General features: G+C 33.7%; 3 protein-coding genes across 4 annotated transcripts; 1 reads left to right on the plus strand and 2 right to left on the minus strand.

Annotated features, from left to right (window-relative positions):
* Positions 1-5,839: 5,839 nt before the first annotated feature.
* On the plus strand, positions 5,840-8,234 carry LOC132314528 (low-temperature-induced 65 kDa protein). Its single transcript, XM_059813384.1, has 4 exons — positions 5,840-5,897; positions 5,981-6,181; positions 6,318-6,584; positions 7,261-8,234. The coding sequence occupies exons 1-4, from the start codon at positions 5,840-5,842 to the stop codon at positions 8,193-8,195; spliced, it is 1,461 nt and encodes a 486-aa protein (XP_059669367.1). The 3' UTR covers positions 8,196-8,234.
* A 2,956-nt stretch (positions 8,235-11,190) lies between these two features.
* Positions 11,191-12,163, minus strand: LOC132312643 (heavy metal-associated isoprenylated plant protein 39). Of its 2 annotated transcripts, none has more exons than XM_059811096.1 (3): positions 12,007-12,163; positions 11,793-11,871; positions 11,191-11,652 (listed from the first exon to the last, which is right to left on the minus strand). In XM_059811096.1, exons 1-3 carry the CDS (start codon positions 12,013-12,015, stop codon positions 11,423-11,425), a joined length of 318 nt encoding a protein of 105 aa, XP_059667079.1. In that variant the 5' UTR covers positions 12,016-12,163; the 3' UTR covers positions 11,191-11,422. The 2 variants fall into 2 exon arrangements, with proteins under 2 accessions (XP_059667079.1, XP_059667078.1); XM_059811095.1 differs by having other exon boundaries at positions 11,793-11,874; positions 12,007-12,158.
* A 1,616-nt stretch (positions 12,164-13,779) lies between these two features.
* On the minus strand, positions 13,780-15,796 carry LOC132315002 (heavy metal-associated isoprenylated plant protein 31). Its single transcript, XM_059813759.1, has 3 exons — positions 15,298-15,796; positions 15,037-15,115; positions 13,780-14,340 (listed from the first exon to the last, which is right to left on the minus strand). The coding sequence occupies exons 1-3, from the start codon at positions 15,301-15,303 to the stop codon at positions 14,009-14,011; spliced, it is 417 nt and encodes a 138-aa protein (XP_059669742.1). The 5' UTR covers positions 15,304-15,796; the 3' UTR covers positions 13,780-14,008.
* Positions 15,797-17,508: the final 1,712 nt, after the last annotated feature.

Below are 17,508 nucleotides of genomic sequence, written 5' to 3' on the forward strand. Positions count from 1 at the left end.
GCTTTGGGAAGAAAGGGAAGTTGTCTGCGCGGTTTGTAGGTCCATTCATGATTACGGATCGAGTTGGAGCTGTTGCTTATCGGTTGGCACTGCCGGATAATTTGGACCGCGTACACAACGTATTCCATGTGTCCATGTTGCGGAAATTTCTGCGAGATGAGGATCGGTATCAGCATATCGATGTTGGGGAGATTGAGTTATAGCCGGATGCAACTTATTTGGAGCCACCATGTCATATTGTTGACCGTCGGGATCAAATCCTTCGCAATAAGGTTGTCCCTTTGGTTCGTGTGCAGTGGAGTCATCACAATGAGGCTGAGTCCATTTGGGAACGGGAGGATGTCATTCGCTCGCAGTTTCCTGAAATATTGGAAGAAGGTAAGAGCGAATTCCGAGGACGGAATTCCTTTTGTTAGGGGGGAAGAATGTAATACCCCTAGTTTAAAAGGATATTCCTGGGTTTTTTTAATTTTATTATTTAACTGCATTTTATTTGATTATGTGTGATTAGTTGAATTAATTGATTAAATTATTTTGTTTTCTTTTATTAAATTGTTTTAAATTAAATTGTTTTATGATGTTTTATTTGACTTAATTGATAATTGGGTTTATTTAATTAAATTGGTTTAAATTAGGATTGTATTTTCTGTATATTCACGTATTAGCCGACATAGGTTATAACTTAGGTTATTCTTGGGCCGACTAAGTGTTGCATTAGGGCTCAAATTATATAAGGATTAGGGTTGGACTACTATGCCTATATGTATGACCTTATGTGGGTTTAGAGTTTGAGGAAAAATACATAAAACTCTATTCCCGTATACAGTGATACAGAGAGTTGTGAGAGTAGAGAAACAGAGAGGGAACTTGAGTATTATACAGAGAGGTTCAAGGAAGGTTGGACGGGGTGTTTTCTGGGTTGAACCAAGAGCGTCGAAGGAGTAAGACAGTAGTCGACGACGTTGACGGACAATTCAGAGACGGAGGTTTAGAGTTTCAAAGTCTGAAACTCAAGGCAAGTCTTGTTCTTCTCTATCTCTTTAATCTGTGTTCTGTGCGTGTTTAGGAAGACTCCAGGAATTAAAATAAGGATTAATTATAACCTTTATGCATGTTTAATTAATGTTCCAATTCATGGAATAAACCTGTTCTAGGTTGTTTTAACAAGATAGAAATAAAAAACTGAAACTTTGTAACCTTGCTCCATTGAGTAACAGTTTGTTTTTCAATTCAAGTTTTGATTAAATAACATTGTATATCCTTGTTTTATAATCAATCTGGAATTGGAATAGACCTTAAAAACATGTAATAAAATTACTACAGAGAACTAGTACTTACAGGAATCAGAGAAGACGAAGTTTAAACGGACAGAAGGCTGCTAAGGGAGGAAGAAGAGGCTTCCAAAACCCTTAGAGTCGGCTCCCAAAGAGGAGGAGCCGGCTCTTGGTGCACTAGAGCAGGCTCTAGTAAGTCTAGAGCCGGCTCTAGATGGGAAGAGCAGGCTCAACTTTTTTCTAGAGCCTGCTCCCTCTTTAATTGCCCAGAATGTTGATTTTAGGTCCGTTTGGGCTGAAAATTGGTTTTCTAAAATCATTTAAAAGCTACTGGAGAGTGTAAATCATTGCCAAAGACTTATAAAAATGTTGGGAAACATGGTTACAAGTAGGTATTGAGGATGGAATTAACTTTAGTTTAAACAGAGAATCGTAGAAGGATGATTGAAGAATTAATTTTCTTTTGTCTATTATTTTTTTGAAATTTTGATTTCTCTGTATAATCTTAAACTGCTAGTTATATTTTTTATTATGGTTTAAGCATATAGTAGTATAATTAGATGTAGATATGGATGGAATTAACTGATGATTTAAACTGGATATAAATTGCACCAGTTATGGCACTGTTTGGAGAAATAAATTGCATGCTTTTGTTTTGTCATTTAACGGACTGGAATTGGGATTTTTATTTATTACTGTTTTAATTATGTTTAGACAGTTTTATAAGCATAGTAAAATTCTTGGAATTATCTATATTTGGTTGAAAGTAATTGATATAACAGTTCAGTTAATTTTATCAATTAGTGAATTTGATACATGCTATAAATGCTATGTTTCATAATTAGCAAATTTAATGGTTGGACTGAATACCTAAGTTTTATGTTTATGGATTAATTTGGTTGGTGCATATGTTGGGAGTTGGGTTGATGACTATCTAGTACTGTTTTATCAACACTATTAACTGGAGGATGGTATGTACCGATATGGGACGGTGACATACTAGGTATGGAATAGTTCAGACACTAGGCATACCTAAATGTGGATTAAGGTATGGATTAATCATAAAGTTAAGTCCATCACCTACATGTGTCATATCAATTGTGAATTGAATGACCTACTATGGTATCATGATGGATTTGTTATACATATATCAGACCACTACACAGATGGATGGTATACTGTATTAGGAGGGGTTCGGACCTTATATATATATATTATATGGTGCCGTGGTATGAGCTTGAGTCTCATGACCATGGTTAGGGCGCGTATATCGCCTAGGATGGATAACTGGACATAGGTGTTGTTCCCTGGTAGGTCTAGGTACTCATGCCCACCTTAGGGTGCGTATTTGCATGTTGCCTTCTATTCAGGCTGAGACAAACCTACTGGATTAGCGAGCGTCCTATAGTGTGTACTATATACTTATATGGACTACTCTAGTTATTGTTGAGTCTTCCTAGGATGTATCTGCGTATCGGATTACTGTTTGGATTGTAATAGATCAGGACTTGCATGTGGGCCTGACCCACTTCTTTATTTTTCAGGTGTTCGTCAGTTACAGGGTTAGAGTTTGGACGTGCAGAGCAGATACAGATATTCATTTATCCGACAATGTAGGAATCTCCTTTATGTTAGCTTTGGTCTTTATTTCTATTATTTTCAGTTCCGGTTTGAGAATCTTTAATAAGAGGTCCAATGGATGGATTCCCAAGTTGTAAACCTATGGGGTTTGGATTTAACGGATTTTAAATAATTATATTATTTTAAGGATTTTCAATTAGCATTTTTCAGCTTATTATTTTTAATTCTTATTTTATCTTGTATTCTGTGTTCGATTACATATTAATTGTTTGACATTCCTCGGGTTTGGGCCTGGGTCTGATCAACCCGTGTCTCGGATCCGAAAGGTATCACATCTACTATTTTAAAAGTAAATAGATGGTACGCTTATTACATACCAGATGCTCTTAAAGAAGTCCATAATCCATCCACGCATAGACAAGTCTTTCTATCTCATAATCTTTAAGGTTTGTTTGGTTAGCGTCAACTAGTTAGAAAGGAAAAGAAACGAAATTTTTTCAAATTATTTTGTAGTTTGGTTAGCGTGAAAAGGGGAGTTTTCAGGAAAGTAATATTCCCGCAACTGATTATTTTTCTCAAAATATTTCCTCCGTAAAATACATAAAAAATTAAGTTTTCCGTGAAAGTTGTATCATAATAGGTTAATTTTCAATTATATCCTTGTCAGTTATTTCTCTTCATTCTCTTTCGAAGTCACAAAAGGAGCGACTTCTTTTTGGTAAATTAGGACTCCTAATTATATTACAACTCTTTAAATTAGGACTCCTAATTAAGTTACAATTTTTTTACTCTTTAAATTAGCACTCCTAATTAAGTTACAATTTTGTGATTCTTTAAATTAGGATTCTATATATATATGCATGCACATATATTTTTATTCATAAAACAATTATTTATATTTTTTATTATGCTTGTTGCATGATGTATAGTACCTAATATTGAATTCATAAGGATAGTTTTGGCATATAAATTATTTTACTTTCACTTTCTTGCTAATCAAACTAACGAAACAACATTTTTTCACAAAAGTTTTACAAAAAAATCATGCTAACCAAATGCATGACAGAAACATAATTTTCTTTTCTTTCACTTCACTTTCTTTTCCTTTCACTTTCCACCATCAATTTTCGGCTAACCAAACGAACCCTTAGAGTATTTTTATTTTTGAAACACTCTAAAGTGAATTTAAACTCCCAGCCTTTTAAGCGGGATTAAAATTAAAAGTTATTAATTTCACTCTCTAAAATTGAACTAAATTTTCAAATGGTATTATTATTCTGGTACTTCCAAAGTGTTACAACAGAATATTTTTTTATTTTATTTTTATTTTTTCAATATCACGAACACTGACTAAATAAGTTTTGTTCATTATCATTATTTAATTTAGAAATTTAAAATTCTACCAACGGGAAATAGGCCGGTTCCTCGGACATTTGACTTAACATTAAATTAAAAATTGAGCTCGTTTTAATATCACTAATAACAAATAAGTGCTTCCTTTTCGATCCAATAACTTAAATTGTCACATATACTGCACACCTGTCCTTATAAGTCCACCCTTCTCATCCACCATATTCAATTTAGAACAAAAACCTCGAAATTTTCTAACATCATTCCAAATGGACAACCCATGAGAGTAGAATAAATAAATGGAATTGGACTCTCAATAGTTTTCATCGTTTTGTTTGAAGTATAAAACACAATAAGTACAAATGATGATGTGAGACATTTTTTTTTTTTTTTTAATATCCTTAAAGGTAGATTAAATGTTTATCATAAAATTTATATAACAACGCAATTTGAATATTACTTTAAAAAGTATCACTTAAAATGAGTTAATTTTTTAAATCATGAAAATATCACTTATCATTTAATTTTGAATTTTAAAATTTAAAAAAATCTATAAAAAAATATTTATTATTACCACTTAAAAAATTTAGTAATTAAAATTCAGTTCTTAAAATTTTTCATATTTTATTTTTATTAAACAGAGATTCTACTTGGAAGAAATTTGAAATTGAATATAAAATTTAACTTTGTTTTAGTATAAATTTGAATTGGAAAAATTGCATAAAACTCCTTCTACTTTCAAATTTTGGCAAAAAAACCTTTCTGAAGAAAAAAACTAACATAAAACCCCCTAAGTTTTTAATTTTAGCAAAGTGGTGCTACAATGACTAAAATGCCCCTTAATACAAATTTAATAAAATGATGGCCCTTAATATTAAACTACAATTAATAAAAATAATTCATTTAGCATAATATTATTTAAAAAAAATTTAAAAATTAATGGGAGTCTATATGAAAATGAAAAATACGAATATATATATATTGAAATTTTCTTAAATTTTTATTTTTAAAAACAAAATGGAAAAGAAAATCTAAAATGAAAATCATTTTAAAGTAAACCTAAGGAATAAGAACCTAAAATGAAAATCTTTTTAAAATTTATATTAAAGGCATTTTCATTACTATAACATCTATTTACAACAAAATTGATAATTAAGGGGATTAAAGTTATTTATTTATTATTATTTTTTTTTTGTCAAAAATTAAAAATAGAGGGATGGTTTGTGCAATTTGCCCATTTGAATTTTAACGGAGCAAAAGCAGCCCTTCTGCGTCCAGAATGATGGGTTAAGACTTAACACAGTTTACTGCAACCGCTACACAGTTTTTCCTTAAATCCCGCGCGGGACGATTATCCATTTCGGTTGTTACAATAAAGCGAATCCTCACGTCCTCCACCTTAGCAACATCTACAATAATTAAAAGACACGCGTCGAAATTAAAAGACACGTGTCAGTTATCAAACACGTGTTTCACTATTGGAGTGCCACCCTATTCCGAACCGTGGCAAAACATGCAATCACTCAGTCTCTCTACAAATCTCAACATTTTTATCTCCTTCTCTTTGTATTTTCTGCATCTGTAAGCATACAGACAAACTTACTTACCATTTGAAACTCAAAACTGTTCTGGCTATGGAGTCACAAACTACACATCCTCATGCCCATACTTACGCTGAAGACCCACACACAGGTAATAAGTTAATGATCGAGTTTTTTTTTTTACTTGAGCCTTGTTATAATTTGTATTAATGATATGAATTTTGTTTAATTTAGTGGAAGAAGGAGAGGATGAGCATCACCACGAGAAGAAATCTGTACTAAAGAAAGTGAAAGCGAAGGCCAGGAAGATTAAGGACACACTCACAAAGCATGGACACGGTCACGACCACGAACCTGATCACGATTACCATTACGACGATCAGTCTGAAGAAGACGAAGAAATGGTAGAAGATCCACAAGTTGACGGTGCACCAGGTACGTGATAGGAAGTGTGAAGCCTTATTTATAGTGGACTATATAGTGTATATCATTCTCTGTGTTCTTGTTCTATTTTTTGTGTCAATTTATTGGTTGATTAACTTACAATGTTTTATGGAATTGTGGTATAAAGATAATATAGAAGTGTATAAGTCTGTTCATCACGTGCCTGGTGTCGACAAACATGTATCGTTCCCTGATGAAAGTAATGGGACCAGGGTCGGTGCTGGTAGTATCACTGGGGATGTTGTCCGTGGGCGAGAAGAAAATATTGAGCCACTGAGGGTCAATGTTGGTAGATCAGATCTGGAGGTGGATCCTGATGCTCCCAGGGGTTCGCGTGAGGCCTTTTCTGATCCTTCAAATTATCAGGCCAAAGTCAGTGATCCAACTGGCACAGGTAAGGCCAATTCCTATACAACAATTAATATAAGTGTTCATTTTGTTGATACATATATCTCATTATTATTATTGGGTGAAGACTCAATTGTGAACCTGATAACAGCATTTTAGATTATGGGCATTTTTAGCACTGCTGCAAATTCCTAACTTTGTGCGGGACAACAGGATTTGGAACTTAATTAGAGACAAATTAATGCTATATTTGGAGTATTGAATTGTTGCGGTGGATTTGAATGTATTTCACATATGGAATGCATTAGACCCAACACTTTGGTACGTTGAAGTGCTGAGCTCCGAGTACCAGGACTCTTAATTTAAAGTTTAAATTGAATTTTCTCTGATTCCGTACTTCTAGACTCAAAACATAAATTTGACTGGATTGGATTTGATGGGCATTTGAAAACAAAAAGATAATGTACTTGATCATGTGGATGGTTTTAAATCTTGAGACTTGTTCATAGATGAAGTAGTATGATTAATTAAAAACTTTATTTAAATTTATTCAGGCACAAATTTAGATTCATTTCTTCTTACTAAGGGGTATAAAACTAGCAAGTGTAGTCTTTTTGTTGGTAACACACAGTTGACATGACTAAAATTGCTATGTTAATTGAATTTGGCACTATGATTTGGAACTCTGGACTGATGGTCCCTTTTTCGCTTACTTGTATCAGGTGGTGAAACAGTGGGTATCACTCCACTTCTTCATTCATTCAATAAAATGGACGTCTATGACGAATCAGCTCCGACGCCAAAACTAGGAACAGGGCTGCAGGTTCCATATACTATGGGAAGCCATGACCAGTTCTCTCCAGAGACAATTCCTACTAGTACTACCACCACTCCAGGAATTAATACTGAATCATCCCCAAAGAGATTTGATGCTACCGAACCTGAAAGTCTACCCCACGACACTTTGAGTAGCTACACCGGTAAGGTATCGTCCGCCACTTCTGCAATAACTGACAAAGCTGTCTCCTCCAAGAATGTCATAGCTTCTAAGCTTGGATATGGCAATAAAGAAGAAACTGAGACACCGGAAATGCACGAGAAAGGTGACACTGGCAATGCAGCATCTGTAGGAGAATATAGGCAGAAAATTGCCTCTGCAGTGACGGGGAAGTTGGCACCGGTGTATGAAAAAGTCGCCGAGGTGGGCAGTACAGTGATGTCAAAGGTGCCGGTGGGCACAGGGACGGAAGACCCGGGACATGGAACCGGAGAGCAAGGAGCTGACAAAGGGGTATCAGTGACGGAGTACTTGGCTGGGAAGTTCAGGCCTAGCGATGAAGACAGGGCACTTTCGGAGGTGATTTCTGATGCATTTCAGAAGCGGAAGGAAGAGCCGGAGGAGTCGGGAAAGGCAAAGCCGATGGGGAAGGTGACGGAGTCCGAGGAGGTGGCGAGGCGGTTGGGCACTGACAATGAGGGTACCAGGAATTATAAGGGTGATGGTTTTTCTGGAAACATGAGCACTACTAAGGGCGTGGTGGATAGACTTAAGGGTGCAGTTGGTACTTGGTTTGGGAAGCCCAGTGAGTCACAGAGTTCTCAGGAGTTACATGGCACTTCATATGGTATTTATTTCTTTAGTCTTTTTACTTTATAAGGTTGCTGCTTGTAAATTGATTCCGAGTATTTTAGATATTTTAATTTTTCGTTCAGGCAAATGTGTGCATGCCTATTCTAATACATAGTTCAGACACTCAAACCGGTTTCGAGGGTAGAGATCATACTATCTGAACAAATGTTCATTGGTGTAATGCATTAATTGCATTCTACAATTTCTTTTTTTGCAGCTGGTACAAAAGGATTTCCGAGTTATGCTAGTGAAGGTGTTGCAAAGGGGCATGAAGATGGCGGAGAGCGAAGACTTCAGGAGTAGGGCAATTGACTGGTCCTACTACTGAGGGTTTTACTGTATTTGGGAAAGGAAATGCTTGTTTTGTTTTCTAACGGGGTTCTTGCGTTTCTTTTGTTCTGTGATGATTTATCCGTGTCTGTTGTTTTACTTGCATTACCAAATTTTCAGTTGCAATGTTTTTGAGGATATAATGGCCGATGAATTAGTGATACCTTGATGTTTGTTGAATATTTTTTCACTTAGGGATGCCTTTTTAAGGTAAAATATTTATTTTATTTTATATTTTTGGTGCTTGAAAAATTGGCCGAGGTTGAGATGAATGGGTAAATTATTTTTGTTTTCGTAAATATTTTACCATAATTAAATATTAAAAAATAAAAAAAATATTTTTTAAAAAATACGTTATATCTAAGCAAACAACCTAATCTCAAAAAGTCTTTTACTGGAATGTTGTCAAGCATATAGACACTGAAGAATCTGGACAAAAAATAAAATGGAAAACTCACTCACGTTATGGATAAGTAGTTCGAATTGTGTATGTTTCCTTGGGAACACACTCAACCTCTTCAAAGCTTATACCATCTGTCCCTCTTTCATGGTATTATTAAAAATAATTATTAATTAATATACTAAAGGTAAAGAAATGGACGATAATGGCCTTATATTGGTTTCTTGTCTTGTATTATTATAAGCAATTAACCCCAACAACCCTTACAACACGCGTATTATAGACGCCATTTTTAATTGTTTTGCTTCAGGGTTTGAGAATAAGATGCTTTTCTAATCTTCTCTATCACAAATAGGCATGCTGTTTCCTTATTTATTATATTTCACTTTCAGAGAATGATATTGTCTGCCCAATATAGAATTCGAAGTACTATTATGATGAATGAGTTTCATAAGTAGTCCCTTTCATCTAAACTAAGCAAGCAAATATTGAATTGATTCCTTTCTTATGTAGCAATTTTTTTCTAGTTTTGGCAGCTTTGCTTTTTGTTCTTGTTTCCCAATGCGTGAGAGAGCTCATCTCAATTCTCATGGGCCTCACCCTGTTCAAATTTGGAGTCCGAACAAAAAATTTCATTTACAATACTATTCTTTAATTCAATTGACACTTTCAAAATTTTGCTGTAATTCATTTTTTTTTTTTTTTTGACATAGAACTTCTGCAATGTTTTGAGAGATATTTTTAACCTTTAACTTTTCACTTTTAAGAAAAAAATAAATACCACTTAGTCACAGGTCTTTATGCGACTTAAATATTTTGGAGTAATTGCATGGAACCTTTGTTAAATTTAATTTGCATGTAATAAACTTTTATTCAGGTGGACCGATAGCAGTAGCGTTCTACTTGGTCATATATGAAGCTCTCTTAAAATGACTTTTTGATTTGTGGTGGCTTCAAAAATCAGCAGCACAGACTATGTGGACAAACAACAGCAATATGATCTCAATATTAAATGCGGAATGTGATGTGATATATAGATATGTGTGTCTGTGTGTGTGTGGTGGTGTGAATTTGCTAACGAATTGCACTTCATGTCACATCTATGCACAATTAATCAACAAGCGATAACATTTAGGAGGTTCTATCTCTAACCGTTGTGTTTGAACTTTGAAGTGATCTCTTGCTTCACTCATATTCATCTTCTTTCTTTTCCATCATCTCTCTAACTGGTGGAAATATGGAATCTGGTGTTATTTCGCATCTTCTTTATTTTCCATCTTATTATTATTATTATTTATTTTTTATTTCATGTGGTGACTACTAGGCACTGCCTAGTGGTAGGTAAGTAGTTCCTTTCATCTCAATTCCTTGCAGTCATTTATGTAGCAAAGTTTACGGCTCTATTCTGGATTTTTCTGAAATTTTCTTTTCATTGTTTTTTGGTATTTGTTGAACTGTACATACCATGGGCCATCATGACTCATCCGAATGTCTATCTTGCTTTGCTCCTTGCTTTAGTTTCAAGTCAAGAATCTAATTCTCAAACTTGGCCATTATCTCAACAATAAATTAATATTAATCACTGATATCTGCAAAATTGATACATACCTAATATTTGACATTATTTAGGCAACTTCAGATAAACAATTCATAAAAAAGAGAAAAAAATGACGAATCGAGCTTTTATCACGTACGGCAGCAAACAATGATCCTAATTAGTTCTTGTGCATCCAGTGATTTAGGAAAGGCCATATATATATTTAGATATATATATATATATATGTGTGTGTGTGTGTATGGGTCACTTTTATTGGAAGCTTTGTATAATGACTTGCTGACACATTGATGGCGGCTTCAAAGATTTGAATTGCTCTCTTCATATCAGATTCATGCACAAATTGACCAAATAATACCCTAGCTACCTAATACTCACCAGATATTTATGCATGAAATCAACAAACAGTTACACATGGGAAAATATATCCAAATCAGTTATGCATGGAGTAGTAATCTCCTAATTCTTGAGTAATAGTCATGGCAATCTCAATCAACAAATAATTTCTCCCATCACTTCTTGCAAATATGAAACTGGTGAATTACATATGTCCGATGATGAATTATGAGTTGGACACCATTATTGTCAATGAACAATGTGATGAGCATTTATTTATTTAATTATTTTGAGGCATTTTGTTGGATGGACATTGACCCACTAACAAGTAGAAGAGGAAACTGGTGAACACACAGTTTCTTTGCTCATCTGTTTCACAATGGACAAAATCAGCAGCTTCCTTAATAAACAAGTGCATCATAAATTTAGCCATTGAAAACCCAAGAGGAAACTGACAGCATTAATCACTTGTACCTTGTGTAAAAAAGTGGTAGTACAAGAGTTCATTCATGAGTTTTTATTCTGGAAGTTTTTCCATAATTTATTTCAATAACAGTCCTATATATAATATTAATATAGTGGCATATAAGTATTTTAGAGAAACCTCACTGGTGGAAACTGGAATTTGGTGGTTTATTTGGCCTCTTCTTTCTTTTCCTCTTTCTTTTCTTCCTTCTTTTCCTCTTTCTTTTCTTCTTTCTTTTCTTCCTTTTTCTCTTCTTTCTTCTCTTCTTTAGCAGGCCCAACTGAGATTATATCAACCTTTCCAACTTTCTTCAATTTCTTCACCACTGCCACTGTATCCATCTCTCCTATCACTGTCAGCTTCTGCTCCTTCAGATCAGCCGCGATCGAATCAACTCCTATATATTCATCAATTTTCACCCAAAAATTTATTAAAAAAACAAATAAATATCATGTGATCTATGGTGTAGAGAATAATCGATATCTGCAAGATATAAAAATAAATAAATACTGAAAGCAGAGCATATTTGATGAATACCAAAAATATCAGCAGCAGCCTCAATAGCTTTCTGCTTTGTCTTATCATCAGTCATGGTCATCACCTTCAACACCACCTTCTGCTAATAAATTTTAAACAAGAAAAGAGAAGATAAAAGTTATGGACAACTAATTTATCTGGAAAAAAAAAAAATTAGGGACATGAAAAGCAATAACAATTTCTAATGACTGTAGTTAAATTGGTAATCCAATACCTGAGCCATTTGAAGAGCAAGCCAGTATGAACTCTGAAACTTTAAAGCCTGAGAGAAGAAGTGAGTTTTGGAGGGGTGAGATGTGAGGGCTTGGGTTTAGATATGAGAGGGCCTTGTCTAATAAGAATATTGCAGACCTAAAAGGTGCATACTTAAATACAAATCCAGCTTGATGATATGGTATCATAAGAAAATGATGGGCTTGATTGAAATTTTTGAGCCACGTGATTGGTTGGTTGTCTTTTCTTATTACTCCAATTTTTACTACTTTATTTTCTTCCTATCCTAGAAACCGAAAGAGAATTAAGAAAAGTCATATGATGACTAAGAAAAATTTGGGCATATATTGCATTCTAGATGATTTTCGTTGAGAACACTTTAAATATGAGTACAAACATATATATATATATATATATATATATATATATTTGAATGGTAAAGTGAGTACATTTTTCTGCAGCCACAACGAGGAAATAGAGTTACCCAAAGTCGAATTTCAATGGGCTGAAAAAAAAGTTGTAAAGCAATGTTGTTGTCAACTTGGCTATCTATTCTTTTGAAAAGGGTTGGCTCTGGTTACACATTTTCAGATTCTCTTTATTCCAAAGTCGTAACAGACAAACTACTCCTCCTTTCAAAAGTACCATTTGTAATTAAAGCGTTATAGTTATTGAATATACCCACCAGCTAAGATGGTCAACTCATAAAATCACCAAATTCTTCTGCGTGTGCTTTGAATTTATTTTATATATTTTGAAAGTTCCAGTAAATACACACCCGTCACATCTTTTTGTGCACACGAGAATTTGAACACTCGTGATTGTGAAAATTTTACATGATAAAAATTAAATTGTTCATGAATAATTCGACAATGATGAATTAGGGTTTGGTAGGACTGCATTGCATTGCGTAACGGTAGAGGGATAATGTGTTCGACTTTGATGGTGCAGTGGTGGAGGCTAGGAAAAGCAGTAAATTGGTGGCAGCGGCGGCTGTGATGGTGGCATAAGGTGGTAGCTGGCAGTTGATTTGGTTTGAGATGGTCATATTAACTCTGGGACATCATAAATGGCCATGGTCCCTTGAAATAGGAAAGCAAATACTAATATTGAGTCCCTAATGTGTGTCCATGTAACCAAACACTTCTAATGTAACCGTAGCCAATAAAAGTATAGTGGCTTAGATCAGATTAGATGTCACTGAAACAGCATCAATGCTCATCAAAATGTTTGTTATATACGTATAATGTATACTTTTTTAGAAATGGAGTCCAGCTATTTGAGCATGACAAAAAAAATTTAAATGAAAATATTTCATAATATTTTTTTGGATTAATTTCATAAAACAGTCACTACTTTTAAATTTTGATTATAAATTTCTGACCTATTTTAGAAAATCCCCCGCACTTTAAAAATTAATCAAATTGTCTCAATAACGACCCGTTAATTGGGATGTGAAATTACAAATTGGACTTTACTATTTCTTGTTAAATTAAAAATTAAAAATGATTATTTTTTAAATTACAAAAATACCCTTTTTTTCCTTGCTGATCATCTACTTAACTTTTATTATGCCCGGCAACCTTGCTGCCGGCTAGAAAAAGTGTCGGCCGATCACTGCCAGAGTCTTACTCCAGCGTTAAGTCGTCGGTCTTAACAGAAAACTAGTTGTTGCACAAGGCAGTGACTTGGAACCATGAATTGACCCAAATAACACATATCACAGACAAAATTCACAAATCACACAAATCTTCCATGCTCATTTTCTTTTCCTAGCTCCCAAGGCCTCTGTTATGATGTGTGGAAAATATTAATCAAACTCAGCATTATCAAAATTAACCTCAATAACTCTGTAATATGACAAACACATTGTGCCAAAAAAAGAAAAGAAAAATGATGTAGTACTAGCCCATCAACAACAATCAAACAAGCATGCAGTACAACCCTCCTCACAAAATTTGATTTTGAATTACATGAAATTAAAATGCTCGAATGTCGTCTGATCACATGATAGTGCATGCATGAGGATTTTCGTCGCTGAAAAGCGAAGCAAAGGCCTCATCGGACGCCACAGCAAGAGAGTAAACAGCAGGGGTGTGGAAAAAGGTATGAACATTAGCAGCAGCTCCATTTGTGTGTGTTTCATAATAGTGGTTGACAATGTGAGATGGATACTTGTAAAATGAAGCAAAATGAGAGTACCCTCCTGGATATGGCCACAGCTCTGCTGCTTTTCCGGTGCGCTTAATCGCCTTGAGCACCTTCTTTTCGTCCAACGCGTACCCTCTCACTGTGATCTTCTGTGTCTCCATTTCTATGTCTACTTCTTCAACCCCTAAAAATTATCATAGATTGAAGTGATGAAATGTAATTTGATGAAAGTAAAGAGTAATTATAGTAATTATTATCTTAAATGATGAAACTATAGCATCAATCAAAGTCTATTTTATGAAAAATAAAAAATGTGATACAAACAAAATTTGAAATTGGACATGTCACATTGTCTGACTTTATAGACGAAGTGGTCCAATGTAGGACTCACTATGGGGCCATTTCATGGAATAAATGAGGTTTGTGCAATTATTTTAGAACAAATTTGAGCAAACATTATATATTTTAGAAAAAGAAAAGAAGGAAAAGAAAATAACGAGGAACAATTGAAGTCCAAGCTACCAGCCCGAAATAGATAAATGCGGACCAATGAGAAATTTTGGGCTTCCGGCCCATGTCACAACTATCACCCAAAATCTTGCCAAGGCGAATGGCAACACAACCACCCAGGTAGTATGAGAGATGTTTAGCGCCGACTGTGCAGTTACAATGGTCGTAGTCTTTTATATATACACACACACACACACACACACACACGAGAAATGCTACGGTTAGTTTGTTTGGGCAAATTCAATCCTTAGATATGTGAAATTTACAAGATTCAATGACTATCATCGCCCGGTGGGAGGGAGTAGAATATATGTGAAAAATAATATGTATATATATATATAGTAATAGATCCGTGCCTGCACATTAGTACCTTTGAGCTTATAAATGGCTTTCTTTAGCTTTGAAGCACATCCTTCGCAATCCAGGTTTGGAACTCTCACCTCCACCACCTGCAACACATGCAACCATGCACATTGTTAAAATCCCATATCCGATCACGACTTCATGTCTAGATTAACACACACAAAACACACACATACATTATACATATATACTCCATATTCATATATATATATATATATATATATATATATATATATGTTATGAGTGAGAGAGAAAGAGAGGGACTTACAGACATAGCTCAAAAGTATATATGAAATTGTGTAATGTGTATGTTAGAGACTGCTCTGGTGAAGATAACAAGAACTCTATATAAGAGAGCTAGCTTCTCTTGGATATGGGTTATTTTAGGATTAAGAAGGTTCTTTAAATTGACTAAGATAACATTGGGTTTTGAAATCCAAATGCAAGTGAGTTCACGCGTGGAATGGGAAAGCGTGACTTTATGCACTCCAAAAGCATATTCTCTCTCTATACATATCAATTTTCTTACATATATATACATGCAGCATCCCCACAAATATTCATTCAGCTTTGCAGCCCTTAAAGTTATTAGAAAGAAAAGAAAAAAAGAAAGAAAAAAAAGAAGAAGACACACACACACATATATAGTCAAAACTCAAAAGTACGTGTAAAAAGCAGGGAAAGATGATCATGACCGTTTATATAATTTTTCGATGGCCATGATTAACGAGACAATGAGATGTACTCCACATAAGCACACAGAGGATAATTCCAATGATATATATTCTCCAGGAAGGCTGCAAATTTTGGAAAATGACATAAAGCAAATGGGAGAACGTATCATTCTCATCTGTCTCTTCAATACTACGAGTAACAGGAAGTATATGCTCACAATTTGTAAGGCTCGTTTGGGAGCATAATTATCACAACCCATGATGGCTATCGGCAACATAATTAGTATAACAATTCTAATTTAAATTTCCAAATATTCAAATTTTTTTATTTTTATCTTTAGCTCTTATTTCTCTACCAAAAGTTTCACACACACACACACACATCATTTAGCCCATCTCATCTAACATTACTTTTAAGATTAACCATAAAGATTACACATTGTCTATTCCAATTTCCAAAATAAATGTTCCTGTTTTTTCTTTTGGGAATGTTTAGGAAAAAGTGGTCTTTGATAAAAGTCAATGTATAAAAATTATACACTAGCTTTCAGATGATTAACTGGAAACTTTTTAAATTTACAATTTATATCCTTAAACTTTAAACAAGTGATAATTTTTCAAATTAGACACGCATTAAATGTAAAAAAATAAAGCAATGTTTCTCATGATTAATTCCCAAATTTTCAGACAAATTGATTTAGACTCGAGTAGGCCTAACTTTTCAAATTTGTATTCATAGGTTATGATAGCTAGATTTGTATTGCCAGTGGCGGAGCCACAATAGATCAAATGGGGAAATTACTGAAATAATAGCTTATTTTTATTTTTTATATACAAATATAAATAATATAAAAGTGTCCCTACTAAACTTCTACAAAATTCATAAAAGGCTCATCCATTAATCTTTAATATTTATTATTTTAATTTAAATTTTTTTATTATATTATTATATATAATTGCTCCGTCTAAAGTAAATTTTTAAATTTGCCACTGCAATGTAAGCTTGTTGAAAAATAGAACACCCAACGGACTACCAATATATATAGTCTATATAGATATATATAATTTATAACATAGTTTTCTCATCTGAGATGTGAACCTGTTAAATAAACATTAGGAAGTGACCCCACTGAAATAATGAGATTTAACACAGTCGAGCATTTAGTCAACTTTTTAGTGACACCACTTGGCATCAAATGGTTAAATATAGTGTGGGTTCTGCGCAAATTTGTCACATCAATGAAGTTTAAGTACTGATACTTTATTTATGAACCGTATGGTCTGCAAACAAATTTTCACATTAATATTTCAGATATTCTTAACTCTATTTGCTGAAAAAAAAAAAACAAAGAAAGAAAGAAGTTCCTTAATGTATAAATATTTTATGTTGCACATTATAACACTTTCACTTTCCAACCAAATTTCTATGACTTCTTTAAATCATTTACATAATTGTTGCAACAAATAACGAACACAATATAAAATTGGCAAAAAAAAAAAAAGAAAAAGAAAATCACACTCTACACAAATTTACTATGCAAAAAATTACACCCTTTGATCTCTCTCATCCTGGATTTTGATTTTTAGTACTCTTCTATCTAAACAATACAAATTTTAACATACTTATGTACCGAATTAAAATAAAAACTAAAATTTGAGTTGGAATGCCCAAGATAAAAATAAAATTATAAAATATAAAAATGAGTCAAAATTTTAGAAGAACAAATTCAAAAAGCCAATTCGGATCATAATTGAAGATATTTATTTATTTATTAAGTAATGATACTTACGCTTATTTTTTAGGT

Source organism: Cornus florida, unplaced genomic scaffold, assembly GCF_030987335.1.
Source record: "Cornus florida cultivar Cherokee Brave unplaced genomic scaffold, ASM3098733v1 CherokeeBrave_3.0.0_Hap2_Chr06, whole genome shotgun sequence".
NCBI classification, from domain to species: Eukaryota; Viridiplantae; Streptophyta; class Magnoliopsida; order Cornales; family Cornaceae; genus Cornus; species Cornus florida.